At 48.1% G+C, this 25,307-nt stretch overlaps 1 protein-coding gene and 1 long non-coding RNA gene across 4 annotated transcripts in view; one reads left to right on the forward strand and one right to left on the reverse strand.

Moving 5' to 3' along the window:
- Nucleotides 1–20,960, forward strand: part of LOC116558021 — a 24,798-nt gene extending 3,838 nt beyond the window's left edge. The window contains exons 2-3 of the long non-coding RNA XR_004271790.1: nt 870–876; nt 20,890–20,960. This is a non-coding gene — a long non-coding RNA (uncharacterized LOC116558021). The remainder of the gene's footprint in view (nt 1–869; nt 877–20,889) is intronic.
- Nucleotides 20,961–22,432: 1,472 nt separating this feature from the next.
- The window catches only part of LIN52 (lin-52 DREAM MuvB core complex component), a 126,226-nt gene continuing 123,351 nt past the window's right edge, over nt 22,433–25,307 (reverse strand). For 2 of the 3 annotated variants that reach the window (XM_032287894.1, XM_032287890.1), the window contains one exon: nt 22,707–23,779. In XM_032287894.1, the coding sequence (XP_032143785.1) occupies nt 23,724–23,779 (56 nt within the window). In that variant the 3' untranslated portion in view covers nt 22,707–23,723. Of the gene's footprint in view, nt 23,780–25,307 lie in introns of all 3 variants that reach the window. The other variant, XM_032287889.1, reaches the window with a different exon arrangement.

A 25,307-nucleotide genomic window follows, 5' to 3' on the forward strand; every position in this document is an offset into this window, starting at 1 on the left:
GCTGGAGTGCAATGGCGCGATCTCGGCTCACCGCAACCTCCGCCTCCTGGGTTCAGGCAATTCTCCTGCCTCAGCCTCCTGAGTAGCTGGGACTACAGACACGCGCCACCATGCCCAGCTGATTTTTTGTATTTTTAGTAGAGACGGGGTTTCACCATGTTGACCAGGATGGTCTCGATCTCTTGACCTCGTGATCCACCCGCCTCGGCCTCCCAAAGTGCTGGGATTACAGGCTTGAGCCACTGCGCCCGGCCTCAAGATTTTCTTGACTAGGAAAGTTTGGAAAAATCTGGTGCAGCTCAGTTAGCCAATCAACAAACACTTGCTGTGCACAATCTATACTTCCTCCCATTTTGAGAGAATCAGCCTCCTCTGGTGTCCACCCCACTCATTCCCAGCCTCTGGTACTGTGTGGATAATAATGCCTTTGCCGCCTGCTCCATGATGGCCCCGGAGGCCTGAGTCAGGACCCGCAGGGAACTCTCAGCCTTCCCTTCCTGGTCTGCATGCCCATCTCCTCTGGCCACCTGGGCCTTTCATTCCTGTTGTGCAAGCTCAGGCCTAGCAGACAAGACATCCTCTTCTGTCCGTCACACAGGCCATCACACAGGCCTCGCTGCCCAGACCCGAGTCCTGGGGCTCAGACCGCTCTTGTGCGCATGTCACAGTCCATGAGCTGCGAGCCTCTTCAGGAAGGTCTGAGGTCGGCGAAACATTCTGGTCCTGCCCCAGTGCTGTGTCGCTGAGGGCCTGCAGTGTGAAAGCAGCAGCCAGCGCTGTTGGGATGGCTTCAGGTAGGCCCACTGTCTCACCAGCACTAACCGCACAGAGGTGAGAGCCCACGCCTGGGGAGGAGACAGACCAGTCAGTGGTCAAGTACCAAACAGTGTGACCGGCATTATAAGAACCACAAGTGCTTCCATTTAATTCTCACAAAATCCTATGGAGTAGGTACTATTATTACACATACCCATTATACAAATGAGGAAACTGAGGCACAGAGAGATTAGTAACATGCCCCACCTAGGTCATACAGCAACAAGAGGTAGAGCTGGGATACATACCCAGGCAGTCTGACTCCAAACCAGTCCTCTTAACCACTTCGCTCCATCTCCATCTATCCATCTTTACCGAAAACTTTGTCTTTCTCTGTACAGTATTCTCCACAGCAATGACTTGTCTTATGTTTTTTTTCAGAGTCTCACTCTGTTGCCCAGGCTGGAGTGCAATGGTGTGGTCTCAGCTCACTGCAACCTCCGTCTCCCAGGTGCAAGCAATTCTCTTGCCTCAGCCCCCTGAGCAGCTGGGATTACAGGCGCCTGCCACCACACCTGGCTAATTTTTGTACTTTAGTAGAGACAGGGTGTCACCATGTTGACCAGGATGATCTCGATCTCCTGACTTTGTGATCCACCTGCCTCAACCTCCCAAAGTGCTGGGATTACAGGCGTGAGCCACCGCGCCCGGCCAACTTGCTTTATTTTTAAAGGTGTAATCACAATGCGTGGGGAGCAAAGAAAGCGCTTAACCTACACTAGGGCACTCACAGAGGCTTTTTGGAGGTGATGTCTTTATTTGCCCAATAATGTGGTAGAGCAACCACTGTGTACCCAACACTGGTGATGCAGAGATGAGAAGGCCATGCAGCTCACAAATAGGGCAGGAACACCCCATAGGCACTGACGGAGAAAACACAGGGCATTATGGAAACACTGGGGATACCCCAACGCCCAAGAGATCAGGACAGGCTTCCTGGAGGAGGGGAACTAGTTCCCTTCACTAGGTGTAGTCATTAACCTGACGTTCTGATGGCCCAGAGGTCCCACTGGGCACACTCACACTTCTTTGTCTCAGTCAGTCCATCCTCCTGGACCTCTGGGCCAACCAAGCTTGAAACCCTCTCTGATCACCTATCCTAGACAGGCAGACCCCTCCAGGGAGGTCTGTGTTCCCAACTCCTGTGTGTCCTTAGAGGCAAGACTTTCAACCCGAGTCTTGCCTCTAAGAACCCCAGATCCTATGCCCAGCAGAGTCTGGTGTCAGTGGCTGCCTTGGGAGAGCCCAGTGGTTTGATTCGAGGGTGCCTAGAATTTAGAGCAAAAAGGGACTCCAGAAGCCACCTAAACCTATTTTGAAGGAAGCCACAGGAAATGCCCACCCCCCACAGCTCAGAGGGTCTGCAAATTCCAGGTTCCCAGTGCCCTATCTTCTCTCTGGGGTGGTCTGGCCCCACCTGGCTCTCCCTCAATCTTTGTCCCCGTGTCTGCCTTGCCTGATGGTGGCCAGGGGGGCCTTTCCTGAATAACGATGGTATTGGCTCAGATTAAGGGCAACTAGCTGGCTCTTGGTTTTTCCTTTTTATATAACAACTAATCTCCTTCTAATCAGCCATTATTAAATTATATTCCATTTTTAATTCATTCACAGATCACCGTTGGGACAGCTGGATGGATAATTGGAGAGAGATAATTTATGTAAATGAGGAGCAGCAGAAGGTGGGGGATCTGGAGGCCCAGGGCCAAAGGCCTTCCCCACCCCCACTCGTATCCAGGCTGGGGAGGGGGCAGTGGTCTGGGTCCTCCTGGAAACAGGCACCCTCCTGGACACGGGAAGGATTGGGGGCTTCCCTGGGACCTCAGGTTTCCTGACTCGTGGTTCCTAGCATGGCTTCTCAGCATCACCTTGAACACTTCTGGCAGATGGGGAGCTCACTACTTTGGAGGTGGGGGTAGCTCTCAGACATCAGCTCCCCTTTTTAGAAGCAGATCCTTAGAGGCAGAATGTGTCCATTTTACAGATGAATATACTGTGGACCCAAGCTCTCTCCTGCCAATTTCTTCAACAAAAAACGATAACAAGCCCCAGAGCATTCTGGAGTCAGAGCTGTGTCTGATTCCAGCTCCACCACTGGGTGCCGGTTCCTAACCTCAGTTCCCACATCTGCAAAACGCAGGTAGCGACAGTACCTACCTCATAGGGTGCGCGAAGCTTAAGTGCCTGGTGCCTAAGGAAGAGACCAAGACAAGTGCATGGCGGCTCTTCTCGCCACTATAGGACCATGTGTGTCTTTCAAAACCTTCCTCTCTAACATCCGCCTTCTGGCCATGGAGCTTCCTTCTGATAACACACAAAAGAAATCCACTTCCTTTGCTATCTGAAGACAGCTCTGTACCACTGAAAATAATTACATGCCTCACTGACGGAGGATTTTCCTATGTGCCCTGCATTGGCTAAGCACTGGATGTGTCGTGTCTCATTGTATGCTCAGAACAATTATAGAAAGTGGGACGATTGTGTCCATTTTACAGATGAATATACGGTGGACCCAAGCTCTCTCCTGCCAGTTCCTTCAATAAAAACGGTAACAAGCCCCAGAAGCCTGCTTAGAAAGGAACACGAGGCTCAGAAAACCTGGAGCCCAGCCGGAGGGTATCTTGGGAATGTACCTTGGGGACTGGCAGGCAGGGTCAGGGATGGCAGGGAAGGTGGGTGAGAGAGGTTGGACCCCAGCCTTCTTGGCTGTCCCTTTGGGGCCCCAAGAATCAGGGACGGGTGGGCATTCATGGGCACAGGTGCTCTGACAGCGCTTTAGGGGCAAGGTCTGCCTTTGCCTGGGGCTGGCATGGGCTGGCAGGGAGGCCCTTGGACCATTCCCAGAGGGAGACAGGGGATTAAAGGGGGTTAGGGAGGTGGTCCCAGAGGGTCCATGCAGAGTAATGGGATTAGCTCTTGGGCAGTGAGTGAAAGTTATTATCGTGTGGGGCCTTTGGCCTCCCACCCAAGGCTGCAGCTGTCACCCATCCTGGGAGGCACCAACAGCCCCCTCCACCCCCACCTTGGGGCAGGCTGGCACCTCTTCTTTTCTGCTGTGGTCATCTGCCTAGGGGCTGGCCCCCTAGCTTTAGCCTCCTGTTGGTCCTTGACAGACGGGGTCACCCATGCAGTATGCCCTAGCTTTCCTCCGTGCCTCAGTTTCCCCTAGAAGGCTACAGGAAGATGCTTGAGATCCTCTGAGGCATAGGGGTCCGGAACCAGGTCTCTCCTGAGTTTCTGGCTCTGCCACGCATTAGCTGTGTGACCCTAGGTACCTCTGACAGCCTCTCTGTTCCCTAATTGGTAAAATAGGGGCAGTTAACAGGGCAGTGTTAGAGTTTTCGCAGCGGAGGGCTGGGTAGCGGGCACAGCGTCGGCCTCTTGGTGCTGGGCACCTCCTAGAGGCCGGGGCCGCGGGGAGCAGCGGGCCTAAGGCCTAACGACAGGAGGAGGCCAGTCTTGTCGGAGCCTCCCAGCCGCTGCGAAGCGGGTTCAAGGCAGCGCCTGAGCGAAGCCGCCGGCGGGAGCCTTCGGGGCAGCTCCGGGCTCCCTCTAGCGGTGGCCGCGCGGGTGGCGCGGCGCGGGCGCGACCCCTTCGGGCTGCGAGGAGCCTCCAGAGGCAGATGAGGGATGCCAGTGAGGCAGGTGGGGGATGCCGGTCCGAGGATCTGGGCCAGTCCGCCTTCCTCCAAGGCAACAGAGAGGAGGGATTTCGAAAGTCCTCAAAGGCTCCCCTTCTTAAGCAATGCATAGCACCCATCCTGGGAGCCTCTGTCCCTTCGCTTGTATGTCTGTTGGAATGGGAGTGCCTCCCTGAGCCGGGCGCGGTGGCTCACGCCTGTAATCCCAGCACTTTGGGAGGCCGAGGAGGGCAGATCGCTTGAGGTCAGGAGTTTGAGACCAGCCTGGCCAGCATGGTGAAACCTCGCCTCTACTAAAATACAAAAAATTAGCTGTGTGTGGTGACACGTGCTCCCAGCTACTCGGGAGGCTGAGGCAGGAGAATCACTGGAACCGGGGAGGCAGAGGTTGCAATGAGCTGAGGTAGCGCCACTGCACTCCAGCCTGGGCAACAGAGTGAGACTCAACTATAAACAAATAAATAAATAAGGTCTCCCTGGAGGCATAACACATCAGGGACGTCTCAGCCACTGCATACTCATCCCAAGGCCAGCAGAGCAGGGAGGGCCGCAGGGAATTTGCCCAGTATGCATGGCTAATGCCACTCTGTCCATGTGCTCGAGTGGTACCTGGAAGAACCAGACATGGCAGTGCCAGACTGTGGACAAGTCAGTCCCTTTTCTAGTCTGTTTCCTCACAGTGAACTGACAGGGTGAGACCAGGTCAGTAGTTCCACCCTTTCAATTTCAAGAGCCCTATCCCCCTGGGTTTTAGAGACGGGGTCTTGAACTGTGGCCCAGGCTGGAGTATGGTGATGCCTCCATGGCTCACTGCAGCCTCAACCTCCTGGGCTCAAGTGATCCTCCTACCTTGGCTTCCCAAAGCGCTGGGATTACAGGTGTGAGCCACTGCACCTGGCCAACTTTTATATAATTTTAAAAAGAAGAAAAAAGTTCATATTCATGCAATGGAATACTGTGCTGCTATTCTACATTCTGATCTGCAGCAATCTCTAAGAGATTTGCTCTTGTAGGCCAGGCTGGAGTGCAATGGTGAGATCTTGGCTCACTGCAACCTCTGCCTCCCGGATTCAAGTGATTCTCCTGCCTCAGCCTCCCAAGTAGCAGGGATTACAGGCATGCACTACCACGCTCGGTCAATTTTTGTATTTTTAGTAGAGACAAGGTTTCATCATGTTGGTCAGGCTGGTCTCGAACTCCTGACCTCAGGTGATCCATCTGTCTTGGCCTCCCAAAGTGCTGGGATTACAGCCGTGAGCCACAACACCTGACAGTATTATTTTTTAAAAAGGAAGATGGACAGTATGTTTTATTTCCACGTGTGAAAAATATGTATATATAAATATTTTTTAATTTCTGGAAAAGCATATGAAAAACTGGTTTCTCATTGGTTGCGGGAAAGGGAATCAGTTGGCTGGAGGGCAGGGGAGTGAGGGAAGCCTCTGGTTTCCTCTACACCCTTATTTTAGTTTAAAAAATTGTATGTATATGTATTAACTATTTTGATAATTCATTAAACCTAACAGTATATACAGGTGTAATATATTCATTGAATCTCTTACCACTCCTGTCAGCACACAGTAGGCACTTAATACATGCTAACTCCCTTTTGTTCCTTGTCTCTCCAGAGCATGCATTAATGATTTGTGTTCACCTGACCATCACCCCTTTATATTGAGCTTAATTAGTAAGGTACAGTGTTTGCTAAATGACTGAGACCAGGGAGGGGGAAGATCTTTCACGGCAGCGAGGCTGAGGGTCTCTGTCATCCCAGGAGACAGGGAAAGGTCTTCCAGTGCCAGGGTTGAAGTAGCAGGTACAGATTACAAGGGGTGGTTAGGGAGGGGTGAGGGGACAGACCTGGCATGGGAGTAGTGCCATTTGACCATCAGTGGGAGCGCAGAGCTGCCCAGCTGGCCCCCAGCCTCACCCTGCCCTGTGCCGAGGAGAGTGGGAACTCTGTTCAGCCCCCAGGACCATGGCTGGGGCATGAACTCAGTGCCCAGGGCCTGCCTGGAGACCCCCATTGCTTTAGGCCCTGCAGCCCATAGACCCAAGGGGCCCTCTTCTTCCTGGTTAGAGACCCCTGGCCCCCTTATCCTGCGAGCTCCATATGGCACCAAGGGCTCTTTGTGAGTGGAGCTCTAACCCCTGGAAGGCGCTGGGCAGTGGGAAGGGAGTGGAGAGGAAGTGGTAGCTGGATAGCCCAGCAACCAGCAACCTCAAGTCCTAGTAGCCCATTCACATTTTTCTTTTCTTTCTTTCTTTTTTTTTTTTTTTTTTTGAGACAGAGTCTCACTCTGTTGCCCAGGCTGGAGTGCAGTGGCTCAATCTTGGCTCACTGCAACTTCTGCCTCCCAGGTTCAAGTGATTCTCCTGCCTCAACCTCCTGAGTAGCTGGGATTACAGGTGTGTGCTACCATGCCTGGATAATTTTTTTATTTTTTATTTTTAGTAGGGACAGGGTTTCACCATGTTGATCAGGCTGGTCTTGAACTTCTGATCTCAGGTGATCCGCTTGCCTTGGCCTCCAAAGTGCTGGGATTACAGGCATTAATCACTGCACCCAGCCAGCACACTCAATTTTCAGGGGTGCCCTGGGGGCTCAGAATTTGGGGTTACAGTACAGCTTCAGCAGTTGTTAAGTGAGGTGGCCCGGGGTCTCGAACCACCCATGTCCATTGTTGCCACTACTAAAGACACTGAACATTTACCATGTGGCAGGCGCTTCACAAGCCTGATCCCACTGAACCCTCACAAAGACCCAGGACAGTCTTTAGAACAAAAAAAATTTTCTTTCCAGAGGTGGAAACTGCGGCTCAAACAAGTTAAGTCGCTTCCTGAGGTCTCAGAACTCACAAGTGGCCAGGCTAGCATTGGAAGCCAGCTCTGCCTGCCTGCACAGGCCTGGACACCCAGCCACGACCTGGCGTCCCCTTTGCCCAGCTCCCACCTCAGCTCTCAGTAAGTGCCAGAGCTGGTCACCAGGCCTCGAAGCCCCGCCCTTCTCCGTGGCCTCCAGTTCCTACCACCCCACGGCCCCAAAGCTGTCTCACCTGCCTCTAAGCTCTGCACCTCCCTTCCAGTTCACTCAGCTTCCCAGGAGGTCCCTGAGGACCCCAGTGTCTGGGGACAGTGGTGGGCAGAGGGCCCCTGGGCCTCTCAGCTGGACCCAAGGCTGAGCGCTGTGGGGAGGCGGGCGCAGTGCACAGCGCTGATCCTAACCAAGTTTGCCAGGCCAGTTTTTCTCATGGCTCCCACACAATGGTTTGCTTTGTGCCCACCTGCCGATAATGCTTAATTAGGCGAGGAGGTGATTAATTTGAGGTAATTGACAGCTAATTAGAGACCCACAGGCTCATTAACTTGACATCTTGTCTTCGTGAATTGGCTGAGTAGGGTCAGGTGAGGGAAGCCGTTGCTTCTCCCTCCCCAGCTCTCCCGGCCCCTGTAGGCTGAAGCAATCACCTGGGGGAGGGCTGGGCCTACCCAGGAGCTCAGGTGGGTCAGCACCAAGGCCAAGAACAGAGGAAGCCAAGGCTGTGAGGGAGAAGGGTAAGGATGGAGGTGTCTGCCCTGACCTTAGGAGGGAGAGAGTGGGCAGGGAGTGAGGGCTTGTGGGTGGGCACATTGGCAAAGACACCCAAGAGAGATAGGGTATGAACAGGGCCAGGGGCAGGGTGAGGGGAGAGCTGGTGTCCGTGCAGGAAGGAGGGGTGAGGGGAAGCGGCTGTGTGGGGCAGCCTGTTGGAACTAAGCATAGGCTGTGGGGTGACACAGACCTGGGGCTGGATCCCAGCTCTGCTATTAACCAGCTAGGTGACTAAGAACCGGTGATTAACCACTAAACCTCAGGCTTCTCCTCTGTAGAATGGGAATAATGATGCCTGCCATAGGAGGTGGTTGTGAAGAGTCTATGAAACCCTGAAGTAAAGGACAAATCTGTGAATTGGATGGGCAGGGTCAGGCTGAGTAAGATTCACACCTGGGGGCCTGATGAGTGCTCAATTAAATGTTAACTAGTCTATTAACATTTTTAAAATAAAAAGTTAACTATTCTTGGTGGAAGGAATGACATGAAGAGAGAGTGAGTGGGGAGAGTGGGCCCCAGGGTTGTGGGGAGGCAATGGTACCCCCTCCCAAGATAAGCCACTGTTAGCCTGCAGGAAATCTGCACGCCTGATCACAGTGGGCTGGTGGAAGGTGTGGGGGAAAGACCTCGTTGTTACTATCTCCTTTGTGCGTGGGGCAGTGCAATTCAGCAATATATATTAAAGTTTAAAATGCACATGGCCGTTGACCCAGCAATTCCCCTGCTGGTGATATATCCACAGACATCTAAACACAAGGGTACTTGTTCATCACCACATCATTTGTAGTAGCAGAAGGTGGGAAACAACCTGAAGGTCCATCATGGGGCCTGGCTAGGTAACTGAAGGTACATCCATATGGTGGAATGGTATGTAGCTGCTACATCTCTAGGTACCAAAATGAACAAGATCCAAGATACATAGAAAATATGCAAGCTTCGGAACAGGTATAGTTCCAACAACCTGCTAACTGTGGTATGAGGGTTAGGGGATGGCAAGGAGATGTATTTTTCATAATCTGCTCCTTTTAAATATAGTTTGTATTTACTATCTTTTCAAAAAGTATTTAAAAAGTAATACATTTTTTTTTTTCCCAAATGAAATCTAATGGCCAGGTGCGGTGGCTCACACCTGTAATCTCAGCACTTTGGGAGGCCGAGGCAGGCGGATCATCTGAGGTCAGGAGTTCGAGACCAGCCTGACCAACATGGTGAAACCCCGTCTCTACTAAAAATACAAAAAATTAGCCAGGCATGGTGGTACATGCCAGTAATCCCAGCTACCCGGGAGGCTGAGACAGAAGAATTGCTTGAACCCAGGAGGTAGAGATCCTGGAGGTAGAGCCAGGATCACACCATTGCACTCCAGTCTGGGCAACAAGAGCAAAACTCCATCTCAAAAAAATAAAAATAAAAATAAAAATAAATGCACAGCTCGATGAATGTTCATACACATATGCTCCTGTGTTAACCAGCACTCAAATCAAGATAGAAAATATTCCCAAACCCCAGAAGGCTCCCTGGACCCCTTTCCAGTTAACACCTCCAAAGTAACTACTATTTAGACTTCTATCACCCAGACTAGTTCTGCCTTTTCTAGGATTTCATACAGATGGAGTCATAAGGTGTGTACCCCTCATTTGTGTTTGGGATATTCATCCATATTACTGTGTGAAGCGGCGTGGTGCTTTGTTCATTCTTTATTGCCAACTGGCATTCCACATATGAATAGACGGTCTATCCATTCTGCTGCTGATGGCCTTTGTTTCTGCAGTTTTTTGCTTGCATGAATAAAGTTGCTATTGTCTCGCATCTATCTTTTGGTGTCAACTCATTTTTGTTGGGTATAAGCGGAACAGGCATAGCATAGGCATATTCTCTTTTTTTTTTTTTTTTTTGAGACAGGGTCTCACTCTGCTGCCCAGGCTGGAGTGCAGTGTGGCACAATTATGACTCTGCAGCCTCAAACTCCTGGGCTCAAGTGATTCTCCTGACTCTGCCTCCCAAGTAGCTGGGACTATAAGTGTGTGCCACCACGCCTGGCTAATTTAATTTTGGAGAGGTGAGGTCTCACTATGTTGCCCAGGCTGGTCTTGAACTCCTGGCCCCAAATGATCCTCCTGCCTCAACCTCCCAAAGTATTGGGATTACAGCGTGAGCCACCATGCATGCCCCCCAGCCCCATCCATTTTTTTGACAGGGTCCCACTCTGTGGCCCAGGCTGGAGTGCAATGCCGTAATCCTAGCTCACTGCAGCCTTGAACTCCTGGGCTCAAGCCATCCTTCCAGCTCTGTCTGCTGAGCAGCTGGGACTACAGGCATGTGCCACTGTGCTGGCTAATTTTATTTAATTACGAATAATTTTTTTGTAGAAATGGGGTCTCACTCTGTTGCCCAGGCTAGTCTCTAGCTCCTGGACTCAAGTAATCCTCCTGCCTCAGCCTCCCGAAGTGCCAGGATTACAGGCGAGAACCACTGCGTCTGGGACGCCTGATCCTTTGGACAACCTGGTAAAGTAGTAACTTTCCCCCTTTAGCAGAAGAGGAAATTCAGTTCAATAGGGCTAAGAATCCTATCCAAGGCCACACCCCACAGCTATTAAGTAGCAGAACCCAGATTCAAACTAGATCAACTGTCACATGGTCAAAACTATTCCTCCTTCCAGGAAAACCCTGAGTTCCAAGCAAATCAGACAGTTAGTCACCCTAATTCAAACCCAACTGGACTCAAAAGCTGAGCTTTTAATCATCAGGCTGGGATTTCCTCTGGCTTAAAATTTCACCAGACAGCACAAGTGGTGTTAGCACAGACTCAAGGCAGGATGTTTTGTCTTCAAAACACTCTTGTGATATCAGGATTTTCCTTGTTTTTGTTTTACTCTGAAGAAAGTGATTTCATTGACAGTAGATCTGGGTTAGGTAAGAGTAAAATTATTTATATGAAAAGAATTTTCTAACACATTAATCCATCAAACAAGGATTTATTCAGCATCCATGAACTGAAAAGAAGTTTAAGGCAGTCCTTGACTTCAAAAAGTTAATAATTTACTTAGGGAGCTAAGAGTAAACCTTAAAGAATAAAAATAGAGGATAATAAAAAGTAATAATAATCACCCCATATGCAAGTACTTACTGTACCCTAGGGGCTTTACAGATTCTGATTTAATCTCCACAACACAGGTATGAGATATGTTCTACTCTTATGCTCATTTCAGATGAGGAAACCAAGGCTTGGTGAGGTGAAATGATTTGGTCAAGGAAAAAGTCATTGAGCTGTTCACTTAAGATTTGTGCGCTTAACACAAATGAGTTACACCTCGGAGAAATCTTTATTGAATGGGAAATCCTTGAAGATCTGAACATTTTTTCTTTTCTCTACTCTTGAATATCCTATCCCCAATAATTTAGCACAAAATTTTAAAGACATATTTTTGCTCGTTTCATTTTAGGAAAATAGCAGTTTGGGTCAAAACGGTATTTTCAGCCTTAGTATCTTGAGTGCAAATAGGCACAGCTTGTGACTGTGAAATCAGAGGTCCTGGCTTGCGGAGGGGTCCAGGGGCTGACACAGGCCCTTGGGCCAGTGCAATTTGCTTGGTCCCCCAGCTGCACAAACTGTTGACCTCATGGTCAGTCCTGACCAGAAATGCACAAGGGTATTGTCCCATAGGTCCTCAAGGTCAGCTCCTCTGTCTCCTTCCAACATACCCCAAACCTTATCACATCGCTCAACCTCCTGACCCTGCTTTTCAGGTTTGTAGGCCCCCACCCAGAGGCACCTTCATCATACCTCCCTGACACGTCGGCTTTCATTTTCCTAGGACGAGTCTCATTTGACAGTCTCCTGCCCATATTTCTAAGCTCTCTGAGTCTCGTTGTGCTATTTCTCTGTCCTCTCTGGGGTTTGTAACACCAATCATCTGCAGGTTTCATTAGCATGCTGTTTACCCCTGTCTTTCAGATCATTAATGAAGATGTGAAGTGAGACACCAATCCTCACGGCCCCCGCCACGTGCCCCCTCCCATGCCCGGCGCTGCTGGAGTCATTATCCTTCCTGGTGTGACAGGGTCAGAACCAAACCAATTTGCATCAATCTTTGGTGATGTTGTAAAGTGTCGCCTGCCCTGCGGTCCTGCTGCTGTAACAACTGCTTCAGCCGTCTGTTCTGGAGTGCTCTCCTCTCCTTTGGAAGGCTGATCAGATCTGGCCACCCCAGTTCTTCTGGCTGAAAGCCCCAGAGTGACTGCAACAGTCAGGCAGGATTCAGGGCTACACATGGCTGACATTGTTCCTTCTTTGTTTTGCTCACCTGAGCTGGGCAGAAAGCAGTCTCTCTTTGGAAAACAGGATGGACAAGTGGAGGAGGGAACAGACGTGGCAGGCATGAAATTTTTTTTTTAACTCATTGCGACATCTATTTCTATCAAGGAAAATGGGGAGCTCTCCCTCTTTCCCCCCATTTTCTAGCCCAAGGCCTAGTCAGATGTGTGGGCTTGTAGATACTGGGTACCTGGGGCTGATGTGGTCAAGTCACTTCTTGGGGACAAGGTCAATTCTTCTCCGCTATTTTCTCATGTCATTTGGTCCTGAGGGTTTTATATCTTCTTTAGCAATTCCATGACTATGCTTCTTATCCTGCAGGGAAACTGACTTTATATACACACTTGTCTCCCAATAAAAGTGAGAACCACCTCCGCCACACCCCTTGTGTCTTTCAGACCCCAACTCAGATGAAATGCACCTCCTTCTCTTTCCTGATAGTGCAGCGCCTCCACCTGGTTGTCTGTGATGAAAACATGAGTATAATCCCAGACTCTTCTCTGACCCATTCCTACTCCGGACCCCCCAACTCATCTTTTCTTCCTCCTCTCCCGATTGGGAAGGGGAAGGTCAGCAGGGAGGAAGCAGTGAAGGAAACTCTCACAAAAACAGCATCTGAAGAAATGCACCGTATGCCCAAGAGCTGGGGAAATTTAGCAAAGTTAGGTGAGACATATTTTCTCAGGGAAGGAAAAGACTGGGAAAAAGATAGCATGTGGCAACACTGAACACCCACTGACTGAACGTTTTTTTTCTGTTCCTGGGCAAAGGCTCTGAGGAGTGTGGGGAGAGATGGGACTGTCATGAATAGGGAACAAGTTGTTTTTTTCCACATTGCATGCAGTGGAGTAGAGATCCCATGGCACAGCTGGAGGCTTATTAGGTGCTCAGTAAACGCTTATTGGTGTACAGATTGATATATATTTGCATACAAAAGAACAAATTTCGTTGCCATATACAATGGTCGTCCATGAACTATGTGTGTGTGCGCATGTGTGCAGGATAATAGGCTGAGCTGAGAAGCAGGGTTTTTAAAATCTGTATGTCTGGCCCCAGAGGCTTTTTTCTCCCTGTATTATAAAATCAATACCTGTTTCTGTAGAAGTTTGGAAAATGCAGAGGAAAACAAAAATACCCCATATTCCTCCAACCAGGCACCACCGTCGTCTAGTACCTTCCATTCACCGCCCCACATTGCTGTATTTATAATTTTACATCTTGCTATTTTACTTATCCTTACAACAAAGCCATTTCTTCCATGATATCATAACCTCTTGGCAAACATACTAAATGGCTGCATGGCGGTTCATTGTGGGAATGTACCATGATTGACTCCACAGCTGCACATCTGAATGGCTTTTGGGCCACTTAAAGGCAGAGGCAGCAGCGGCAGAGGCGGCAGCAGAGGTGGATGATGGGAAGCAGGAGGCCAAGCTGAAGCGACTCTCAGGACCTTGCTTTAACATGAGCCCCAAGGCCGGGCGCGGTGGCTCACGCCTGTAATCGCAGCACTTTGGGAGGTCGAGACGGGTGGATCACGAGGTCAAGAGATTGAGACCATCCTGGTCAACATGGTGAAACCCCGTCTCTAATAAAAATACAAAAATTAGCTGGGCATGGTGGCGCGTGCCTGTAATCCCAGCTACTCAGGAGGCTGAGGCAGGAGAATTGCCTGAACCCAGGAGGCGGAGGTTGCAGTGAGCCGAGATTACGCCATTGCACTCCAGCCTGGGTAACAAGAGCGAAACTCCGTCTCAAAAACAAAAAAAAAAACAACAAAAAAACAAACAAAAAAAAACATGAGCCCCCCTCCCTCATTCCTCAGAGACCATTTCTGGTTTCAATCCTCACACATCCCTCATGGGTCCTGCCGCAGCCAGCACTTCTCATTTCCACTCAGCCTCAAGCCACTGACTTTCCCAACTTGACTCTTCTCAGCTGCTCCTTTGTGTGAAGTCACCGGCTCAGGCCAACTTGGCTCCTGGGGCTTGGCTGCATCCAGGAAGGCCCTGGGATGTGACCTTCAGCCTCGCTTGACCCTGAGGCCTCAGGCTGCAGAGTGAGGTCAGGGTTTCTCAGAGAAGGCAAAGGCCAAAGGAGGCTGCCGGGGGAGCAGAGGCCTGAGTGGACACTGCTCAGTCCTGGAAAGGGAGTGAGAACCTGGCAAATCTCACACCATAGAAAACTATCTGGCCCAGGCACAGTGTGGCTCATGCCTATAATCCCAATATTTTAGGAGGCCAAGGTGAGTGGATCACTTGAGCCCAGGAGTTTGAGACCAGCCTGAGCAACATGGCGAAACCTAATCTCTGAAAAAAAAAAATTAGCCAAGTGTGGTGGTACACGCTTGTGGTCTCAACTACTTTGGAGGCTGAGGCAGGAGGATTGCCTGAGCCCAGAAGGCAGAGGTTGCAGTGAGCTGAGGTTGTGCCACTGGCCTGGGTGACACAGGGAGACCCTGTCTCACAAAAAAGAGTAAGAAAAGAAAGAAAAGAAAGAAAGAAAGAAAGGAAAGAAAGAAGGAAGGAAGGAAGGAAAGAAGGAAGGAAGGAAGGAAGGAAGGAAAGAAAGAGAAAGAAAGAAAGAGAAAGGGAAAGGAAAGGAAAGATAGGAAGGGAGAGAGAGAAAGGGAGAGAAGAAGGAAGGAAGGAAATAAGGAAGGAGGGAGGGAAGGAAGGAAGGAAAAGGAAAAGGAAAGAAAACTATATGGAGGAATGTGGAAGGCTGGACGGTGAGGGGTAGAGGGGTTATGACCAAATAAAACAGACAAGTGTGCTCCTCCTGTGCAGCGACTAGAAAAGCGTGGATGCTCGGAAGGTACTAGGACCACAAAGATTAGCAAAGGACAGTGATTTGAGGCTCATGTATGCCAAGCTCAGTAACAACTCAGAAACCTGCCAATGTCACAAAGAATACCTTTCCCTCCCTTGCTTAAGGCCACTGTCTGTAGAGTCAGTGATGGTACCTACTGAGCGTCTATGCTGGCACAGGGCCTTAGTGGGTGGAAGGATGTGGGTAAGAGAAATAGTGAACTGTCAGCTTTTCTGAAGGGTTACAGAAATGGTATTCTGCTTAACTGACTAGTCAAGATAACCAGGAGTTACTGTATTTTCCCTGTAGGAATTACCAAATTTTTTTTTTTTTTTGAGACAGAGTCTCAATCTGTCACCCAGGCTGTAGTGCAGTGGTGCAATCTCGGCTCACTGCAACCTCTGTCTCCCGGATTCAAGCAATTCCCTTGCCTCAGCCTCCCGAGTAGCTGGGACTACAGGTGCCCACCACCATGGCTGGCTAAATTTTTTTTTTTGAGATGAAGTCTCACTCTGACACCAGGCTGGAGGGCAGTGGCACGATCTCAGCTCACTGCAATCTCTGCCTCCTGAGTTCAAGTGATTCTCCTGCCTCAGCCTCCCGAGTAGCTGGGATTACAGGCACTTGCCACCGCACCTGGCTAATTTTTGTATTTTTAGTAGAGACGGGGTTTCACCATCTTGGCCAGCATGGTCTCAATCTCTTGACCTTGTGATCCGCCTGCCTTGGCCTCCCAAAGTGCTGGGATTGCAGGCGTGAGCTACTATGCCAGGCCCTGGCTAAATTTTTTTTATAGTTTTTCTTTTAGTAGAGACAGGGTTTTACCATGTTGGTCAGGCTGGTCTTGAACTCTTGACCTCAAGTGATCCACCCACCTCAGTCTCCCAAAGTGCTGGGATTACAGGTGTGAGCCACCGTGCCTGGCCTAGGGACTGTCAATTTTTAACAAATGTGAGTATAATAAAAAATTAAATACTACATGGAATCTATTTTATATATCTATCCATCAAGCAATTATATACCTAATGGGTAAGATATGCCATGCGCCACTCTAAACACTTTGCAATACTCATTTAATCTCTACCACTACACTGGTAGTTAGGGGCCATTATTGGATCCACTTCATAAATGGGCAAGTCAAGACACAGAGAGGTTAAGCAATTTACCCAAAGTCACACAGCTAGTAGATGGCAGAAACAGGATTTGCACCCAGGCAGCCTGACTTCAGAGCTTGCGCCCTATCCATGATGCTGATATGACTCTCTAAAATGGAAAAAGTCCTAAAGAAACCAAGGCTTAGAGAGAAGTAACTTAGACAAGATCACCCCTGCCTCTCTCTCAGTCACTTTTTATTTTGAGATGGAGTTTCACTCTTGTGGTCCAGGTTGGAATGCAACGGCATCACCTCTAGCTCACTGCAACTTCTGCCTCCCAGGTTCAAGTGATTCGCTTCCCTCAGCCTCTCAAGTAGCTGGGATTATAGGCATGCGCCACCATGCCTGGCTAATTTTGTATTTTTAGTAGAGACAGGGTTTCTCCATGTTGGTCTGGACAGGCTGGTCTCGAACTCCTGACCTCAGGTGATCCACCTGCCTTGGCCTCCCAAAGTGCTGGGATTACAGGCGTGAGCCACCGCGCCCGGCCCCAAGCACGCATTATATCTTTGACCAGCAATGAGGCTATGAACGCTGAATGTCAAGGCACAGTTCATTCTTTCAACAAATTCTTATTTTAGCACCTATTATGTGCCAGGTAGTTCGATTTATAACCAAAGAAACTGTAGGAAATTGAACAAATCTGGATCAATTCTTTGGCATGTCCCAAAAGTTACTTAAAAAGTCAAATCTTATCATTATCCTCTCTGTGTCTCAGAAAAAGAAGGTGGAAAAATGCAACTCTGATTACTTGCATTTTTTGGCTCCTTGGATTCTACATAACTGAATCTCTTTTGGTTTTGGAGGTCAGTTTCAGAAACATCAGGTATAGATCAGACAGAAAGCAGAGGGCAAGAGAGAGATGAAAATATGTGAGCCCAATTCCACTCCCAACTTGAGTTTAATTGAGATTCCATCTGCCACTCTCCCCTGCATTCCTTTGTCCCTGGCTATGACCAAGTTTACGGCTGTAGGCTGTATCGCCCTAAGTAATCCCTGTAATGGGCTGCAATCCTGGGGGAGCTGTTGTTGTTCATTAAGTGGCCAACCTCTGAGCCACATGGAGTGCGGCCCGTTACGGCTTCTTGGCCTGGCAGATGGGCCACTTTTCTGTTTAAAAAAAAAAAAACAGGTATCTTCCAAGGGAGCGAATTGAGATAGTGGTCAGGGGCTGGAGACACAACCAGAGACATAAAGGTGACGGGTGCTAGAAATGCGGGACAGGGTGAGGGGGCTGTGGGCGCCCCTTCCAGATCATGCGGTCTTCTAGGGCAGAATTCACTCGTTGCTATGTTAGCTTTCTTTGCAATGGTAACTATAGTTGCGTAGGGGTTACAATTTGTGAAGGGCTCAATGTAGTTCCCGGGATGATGCCACCAGTCTGCAGAGGTGAAAGGAGTGAGGAGGCCACAGGCAGAAGGTGGTGAGTAAACAGGGTGGGGCAAATGGCTAAGAGGGGGCTTCCTCTGAGGGTCAGAAATTCTCAGTGTTTCAGACTCCAGCTCAAGTTCACAGGGGCCAGGCTGTGCCCAGAGCAGTTCTTTCAAGCCAACTGACTCTTACCTCTCTGCCCACAGCCCGTGTCTGCTTCTGGAAGTTGGGGAAATATTACAGCAGCTGCTTGTTGGGAGACCCTGTCCCCTCACTGCATTGCGCCATCCCCCTCCCCCGCCACCTGCCCCACCACCCCGTGTCTGTCCTCTGGCTAGAGTTGTGTGAAGCGGAAGACAATTTGGGGCTTATTAGTGTCCCAGGGAGACATGTAACTTGTGTTGCTGGGACCTAAACAGCAAGAGTCTTAGCGGCAAACTCCAGCCGAGAAAAGACTGAGGAATTGTCTCACCTAATTACAGGGAATGGCCCTCTTTGTGTTTGTGATTCGGTACGGTTGTCCGATCGCTTTTGATCGCTTTTCTCTATTTGCTGGCTCAGGCCATGCTGGAATTGTGCTAATTAGAAGAGAAATGGACAGAGTGATCCTGTCAGCCCTGGTTACTGGTGGGGACAAAGCAGAATATTATTCTGAGGCAGTGTTTTGTGAGGGCCCTTCTTCCAGCTCTCATTAGGAGGAAGAGGCCCGCAGGAGGGGAAGGTTCCAAATGCCTGGCCTGGCTAATGGAGCACTGGGGTGTTCCTGTGCTAATTAACAGGCTCTGCCAGCACTCATGCCAACCAGGAGCCTCACGGTTACACCTGGTATCTTCTGAAGCCCCCAGCTGCTCGAGAGGAAAAAGTGCCAGGCAAAGGGTAGGAAGGCCAGTGGCCTCTTTAGGCATAGATAGGGACAGACACCCTTAATGCCAAAAGCCTGCACAGTTAGGAAAGTCAGTTCCAGTCCATCAGAACTTACAACTGTGGGGCCACCACTCTTTGCCCACTCTCTGGGGCCGAGGGTTGCAACACTCTGATGAAACAAAGCCCACATAGGGATCAGGTATCCTTGTAGCTCTCACAGGATGAAGAAAACAGAAAATGGAGAACATAACCAAATGCTTGGAGATGGAGTTAGTGCAGAAGCTGAGAACTGCTAAGAAACTGTTATTTGGCTTCTGGGACCAACCGTCTTGACCCAGCTGTCCGTTTCCTTGCTTCCTGCTCTCCCTATTCACCTTCCTGTGATGCCTTAATCCTGGAGGAAATAGGAGGGGTCAGAGCAACCCACTGGAAATGAAATTTCTTGGCTTTATTTCAAAACTCCTGTGGAAGTCCAAACACCCTTCTGAAGCCATAGGGACAAGGGAATGTCTTTCATCAGTTCCATTTTCACTGCCTTGATCTGGGAGAGTCCAGAAGAGCATCTAGAGAACTAAAACCATGGAGCAGTTAGTCCATTTAAAAAATATGACAATTGGGTAACGAAAAGATAGAGAAAAATGAACGATGGCATTTCAATATCAACACAATTAATACCCTGTGAACTTTAAGTGCTCTAACCTATGGAAGGCAGGCCAAGCAAATCAGCAGAGGCCTAGACTCTGCGAGACCGAAGACAGCAAGAAGTAATGAGAGTGCTGCTAAGAAAAAATGTTAATAAGAATCTGCAAACGTGTCTCCAAGCTCCAACACTATGCTTTTCAGAATGTTGCTGCTCACAGCTTGGAGGCTTCACAGGATGATATTTGAAATGGCAAAGGAAAAGGGAAAAAATATCTGTAGGCAAATAACAAACAATTATTTACTGGAAAAACAGTCTCTAAAGGCTTAGAACATTAATAACACTGTCCCTACTTAGTCAATCAGCCATGCTTTTCTAGATCACAGAAATCTACTGTTCATCCTGATGTTTTGTTTTCTGGTTTTTTTTTTTTTTGAAATAAATGATGGGCCTATGATGAGAAGCAATTTGCTTTCCTTAAAATGTAATGCTTTCTTTAAAAGGGCATACTCTGGTCTAGAGCAGGTAAACTATCAAGGGGGGATAGCAGTAGCAGTAATGAGTACTTCCTCTTTTCTAGTTCTGAACATGGTTGAAAAGGAACCCACACTAACGGATTAGTAGGTGGCAGATAAATATTTGTTTTCAATCTATCATGTGTAACCGGAAGTCTGCAAACAAATAGGGTTTGAACCCCCAGTTCAAAGAAGACACTGAAGAACTAGATGTGTAGGAGACAGCCATACCTCGAGGAGCTTTGAATTTAGTAGGGCAATAAGATATGTACTCAGGGCCAGGCACAGTGACTCATGCCTGTAATCCCAGCACTTTGGGAGCTTGAGATGGGAAGATCACTTGAGGTCAGGAGTTCAAGACCAGCCTGGCCAACATGGCAAAATCCGTCTCTACTAAAAATACAAAAATTAGCCAGGGTGGTGGCACCTGCCTGTAATTCCAGCTACTAGGAAGGCTGGGGCAGAGAATTGCTTGAACCTGGGAGGCAGAGGTTGCAGTGCGCCAAGATTGCACCACTGCACTCTAGCCTGGGCAACAGAGAGAAACTATCTCAAAAAAAAAAAAAAAAGTACTTAGACCACTTAAACATAAGGCAGAGTGTGGTAACAGTCACAGGGATGATATTGGTAAATGTTATAGGAATGCAGAGTAAAGACCATTTCCAGCTGGATCATCAGGGGTTATAGGAAGCATAGGTTTGATAGATGCAAAAAGAATGCAAGACCTTCTAGGAACTCAAAGGCAGGAGCAAAGGCACTCAGGTGAGAAACCGGGACTTGTTCAGAGTAACTGGAACAGACTTCATATATGCGATAGGAAGAAAACCAAACTGAAGGGTGATTAGGATTACATGTAGAGAGTCTTAAAATGCCAGGTCAAGAGATTGAGACTTCATTAGTAGACCCGGGAAGGTATTAAAGGTTTCTAAATATGACTTTAGGGAGTTGAGCAGTGGTAGGATAGACTGGAAGGTAGGAGGCCAAGTAGATGACTGTAAAGCCCCAAACTATCGACTAAGTATGTTAAGGGGGAAGACAGTGGGTTATTTATCATTATAGTTGTACTTTCTTTTTTTTTTTCTTTTTTGAGACAGAGTTTCGCTCTTGTTACCCAGGCTGGAGTGCAATGGTGCGATCTCGGCTCACCGCAACCTCCACCTCCTGGGTTCAGGCAATTCTCCTGCCTCAGCCTCCTGAGTAGCCGGGTTTACAGGCACGCACCACCATGCCCAGCTAATTTTTTGTATTTTTAGTAGAGACGGGGTTTCACCATGTTGACCAGGATGGTCTCGATCTCTTGACCTCGTGATCCACCCGCCTCGGCCTCCCAAAGTGCTGGGATTACAGGCGTGAGCCACCGCGCCCGGCTATAGTTGTACTTTCTGATGAGGTTTGTTCTTTAAATATGCAACTTGGCCCTTTGAGGAAAAACTCACCCTCCTGTAAAAGGGACATATTTATTATGAAGACACAGAAACTATCACATACAAAGTACAATCCTCTAACATCCTGAAATACATATACACACACATTGTACATAAATTTATATTGTCAATATAAAAATACATCATTAACATTTCTAAGGATGACAAATACAAAACCAATAAATATTGCAATTCTAAAACATCTACTTACATTAAGTGCTGGTGAATAGGATGATGGTAAAAGAAAGAGGCCAAAGCAGACCAGAAAACCAACTACCTGGCTTCCAGTTACAGACTTGTCTTGGTTTGGGGGTGGTATCCCACTCAATTTCCCCAAACACTTAAAAGTGACTGATGTCATCAACTCTCAAAAACAGAGCAAAGGAAGAGTTTGACATTATGGCACTATTTTTTGGCCACACACACACACACACACACACACACTCTCTTCAACCGCATTTAATGAGATACAGAAATATCAATAATAAGTTTAACTTAAAATCAAAGCCCCTACAACCTAACCTTCTATGTAGCACCCCAGGAGAATGTTTTGCTTCTCCTACTCATCTTTTATATCTTGTGTTCAGTCTTTTTTCCTTTCAATAAGTAAAACTACATGGATGGTCAAATGAGAGAAAAATCCAGCATTAATTCTAGCATGAGAACAAGGCACAAATGTCAGAAAACGGTTAATGGATCAGCTGTTAAACTGAAGGGTGCCATGCCCTAGCAAACACTCACAACTCAAAACTTGAAAACTTTTCTTGTGTCCAAACACCATGAGACTATTGCCACAGGGATATTCTCTTTTTTCTTTTTTTTGAGACAGAGTCTTACTCTATCCCCCAGGCTGGCATGCAGTGGTATAATCTCGGCTCACTGCAACCTCCACCTCCTGGGTTCAAGCAATTCTCGTGTCTCAGGCCCCCAAGTAGCTGGAACTACAGGCATGCACCATCACACCCAGCTAATTTTTGTATTTTTAGTAGAGATAGGATTTCACCATGTTGGTCAGGCTGGTCTCGAACTCCTGATTTCAAGTAATCTGCCTGCCTCGGCCTCCCAAAGTGCTGGGATTATAGGCATGAGCCACCATGCCTGGCCGGGATATCCTTTTTTTTTTTTTTGAGACAGAGTCTTGCTGTGTTGCCCAGGCTGCAGGCTGTAGTGCAGTGGCATGATCTCGGCTCACTGTAGCCTCCACTTCTTGGGTTCAAGCAATTCTCCTGCCTCAGCCTCTCGAGTAGCGGGACTACAGATGCATACCACCACATCAGGCTAATTTTTGTATTTTTAGTAGAGATGAGGTTTCACCATGTTGGCCAGGATAGTCTCAATCTCTTAACCTCATGATCTGCCTGCCTCAGCCTTCCAAAGTGCTGGGATTACAGGTGTGAGCCATCACACCTGGCCCTGGGATATTCTTTAGTGCAAAGTTTAGGAAACTCCATGCACTTCTCAAAACGTCAGATGCTGGGGGCTGGCTTATATGAGACATACGCAGAAGACAGATAATAGTTACCCATGGGCTAGATTTTCAGATTCTAACACAGAGACAGATAAGTGGTGAAGAACTCCATGAAAGCTGTATTTAAGTCAGAAGACTCTCTTTCGTGTGTGTGTGTGTTTCTATCATATAGGTGAATTATCTCATATGTGTTGTCAGAGGGGACAATCCTACCATCCCATAGCATGTTCCTTTAAGATCAGTTAGGGCTTCTAGCTTCCAACCAAATGTAAACTCCTGTCAATCATCCAGTTTCTCCTGTCTTTGAGGCTCTACTGACTCTCTTGCTTGAATCTGTAACAGATTAATTAGAACTCAAAAGTCCTTTCTGTTACCTTCACATTGGTTTTCAGATCTAGACCCCAAGGCAACCTTGCATGGGCCTTTCACTACACAAGCTAATTCCAGGAGGGACTCAGGGATCCCTCTGCCCGAACTCAGAACTGGAAGATAGGGCTGGGATGTAAGGAATGAAAAGCAAATGGGACTATCGTAAGAGGTATAGAAGTTTTAAAAAGCAGGTGTACATTTCGAGAAGATTCTGGTTTCTCCAGCTGGGGATTCTTGGAACTTAATATATACTGGAGAGTTCACAGGTCAGGCTGCACGGTCTGGTCCAGAATCTAGTCGGTCTCTGGTCTCCTCGCATCATAAACACTTCCTAAGAGATCAAGGACGATCCAAAAGAACCCATCCAATCAACTTGTCACAACTGGCTTTGCCATCACTGAGTCAAATCAACCGTAAGATCCTGGGGCTCCTGAATCACTGCGGACATGAGAAAGCAGGACTTTGACCTTTAAGAATGATATGCCCTCAGCTGTTACCAATATCCAAGGCTAAGAAGGTTAAAGTCTGGAAGCTGGACTGAGTAACTGCAATGATCCCTGGGTAGGGCAGATTCTTCTCTTGCTGCTGAATGTCCTCAGAGGCGAAGAGTGCCAGGAGCAGGGGTAGTCCTGGAGGCACGCCCTCTGGCCGCTCCACAGGAAGCAGGGAGGTGTGCATTGTTAGACTTGCACCGGGAAGGGAGCTTGGTTTTGGACTCCAGGACATCCTGTCGGCAAGCAGCTGCTACTTCTTGGGCTTCTCTAGAATATTGAGGAATTTCCCTCGTGTCATCTCTCTGGCTGGAATCACAAAGCAAACAAATGATCAATGAAAACCTAAGATCTGAAAAAAGAATCACAGGAAGATTTAATTTCAAAATGCAGATTGATTTAAATTGTATATCAAGTCGCTTTCACAACAGATTCAATCACCACCAACTAACCTCCTAAAAAAGGGTGAAAACAAACCACTACAGACAACTAAAATGGTACAAAGCCACTCTGAAGTTGGCAATTGAGACACACGCCAAATGACTGGGAAAGAGTTTATCGTCCACCTTTAAACAAATCACCAGGGAATTCCCCAAAAACCTATCTGTCTCAAGAATCGAACCTAATACTCATGTTCACTATCTCAGGGGTTTGCTCTTGGAGCCTAAAATCCAGCCAAGATTAGAGTCTTCTCTGGGTTGTTGGTCTCTGGACATTTATAATCTCAAATCAAAATTAGAGATCATTTACCCCATCTCTCAGCAGTGGTAGTCCCTGGATACTGTAATATAACAGGGTTTATATTCCCTCAGTGCAGTTCATCCGTGGATGGTGTCATAAAGTAGGGTTTATAGAGCTTTGGTCTTCTCTCCCTTGGCATTGTCAGTCCTTAGATATTTAATATAGCCAGGCAAGGTTTATGTGTCTTTCTCCGGCTTTCAGCACCATCAATCTTTGAATGCTGTAGTTACAAGTGGGTTTATACAGCTACTTTCCTACATATAAGGCTCCAAATTGAAAGTAAAACATTTCTCAATTACAAGGGCCACTCCAGAGGTCCCCCATTTTAGATCTCAGAAAGCATATACAGTATAACACCCCCTTCCTCATCCTCATCCTGCAAGGCCATGTTTTTAGATTTCTTAAATGGATTTAACAGTGCAGAAAGTTCTGATGGTTGATGGCTGGCTCTGGAAAGCCAGGCCTTCTGGAACCATGCAGTAGGCACAGGGCAGGCTGTGTGGTCTCCCCAGAACATGTCTCCATCCTGGCCAAATAAGTGAGGCGGCTGGGGAGGCACTCACAGGAATGAGAAGGACCTTCATCCTGGCCTCCTTGTTGCCTTTCCCAAGTCCAGAGCAAATGGAGCTAGACGAATGGCCTCCAGCTCAGCTTCCCTCTGCCCCAACCTAAGTTAAACAGTTTCTTGTTTTCTTGTACAATGAAGAAATAAAACAACACAACCTCTGGCACCACAGGGAGGCTTTTGGTAACTTCAGTTTATACATTCCCCATCTTTCACTAGTTCCTGTGCTCCAACAAAGGGAAAGGCAATTCCATTAACTAGGCATCGAAGCCCAGTGTTGGGTCTTGCCTCATGTACCCACGACCCCACCCTGGCCCAAATCAAAGAGACCATTCCTTCCTTCGTGATTTTACAGCAAATCCTGCACAAGCAAAGTTCCTGTAAGACTTGCATGCAATTACTTGTTTATTTAGTTGTCTTCCTCAACTAAAATGTAAAAACTGAAGGCAGGGATTGTTTAGTGCTAGACCTAGTGTCTGCTGAATAAGTGTTGACTGGATAAATGATAATACACCAAAGAACTAGAACCAA

The sequence above is a fragment of the Sapajus apella genome, unplaced genomic scaffold (genome assembly GCF_009761245.1).
Source record: "Sapajus apella isolate SASKATOON/1434 unplaced genomic scaffold, GSC_monkey_1.0 scaffold20, whole genome shotgun sequence".
Classification (NCBI taxonomy): Eukaryota; Metazoa; Chordata; class Mammalia; order Primates; family Cebidae; genus Sapajus; species Sapajus apella.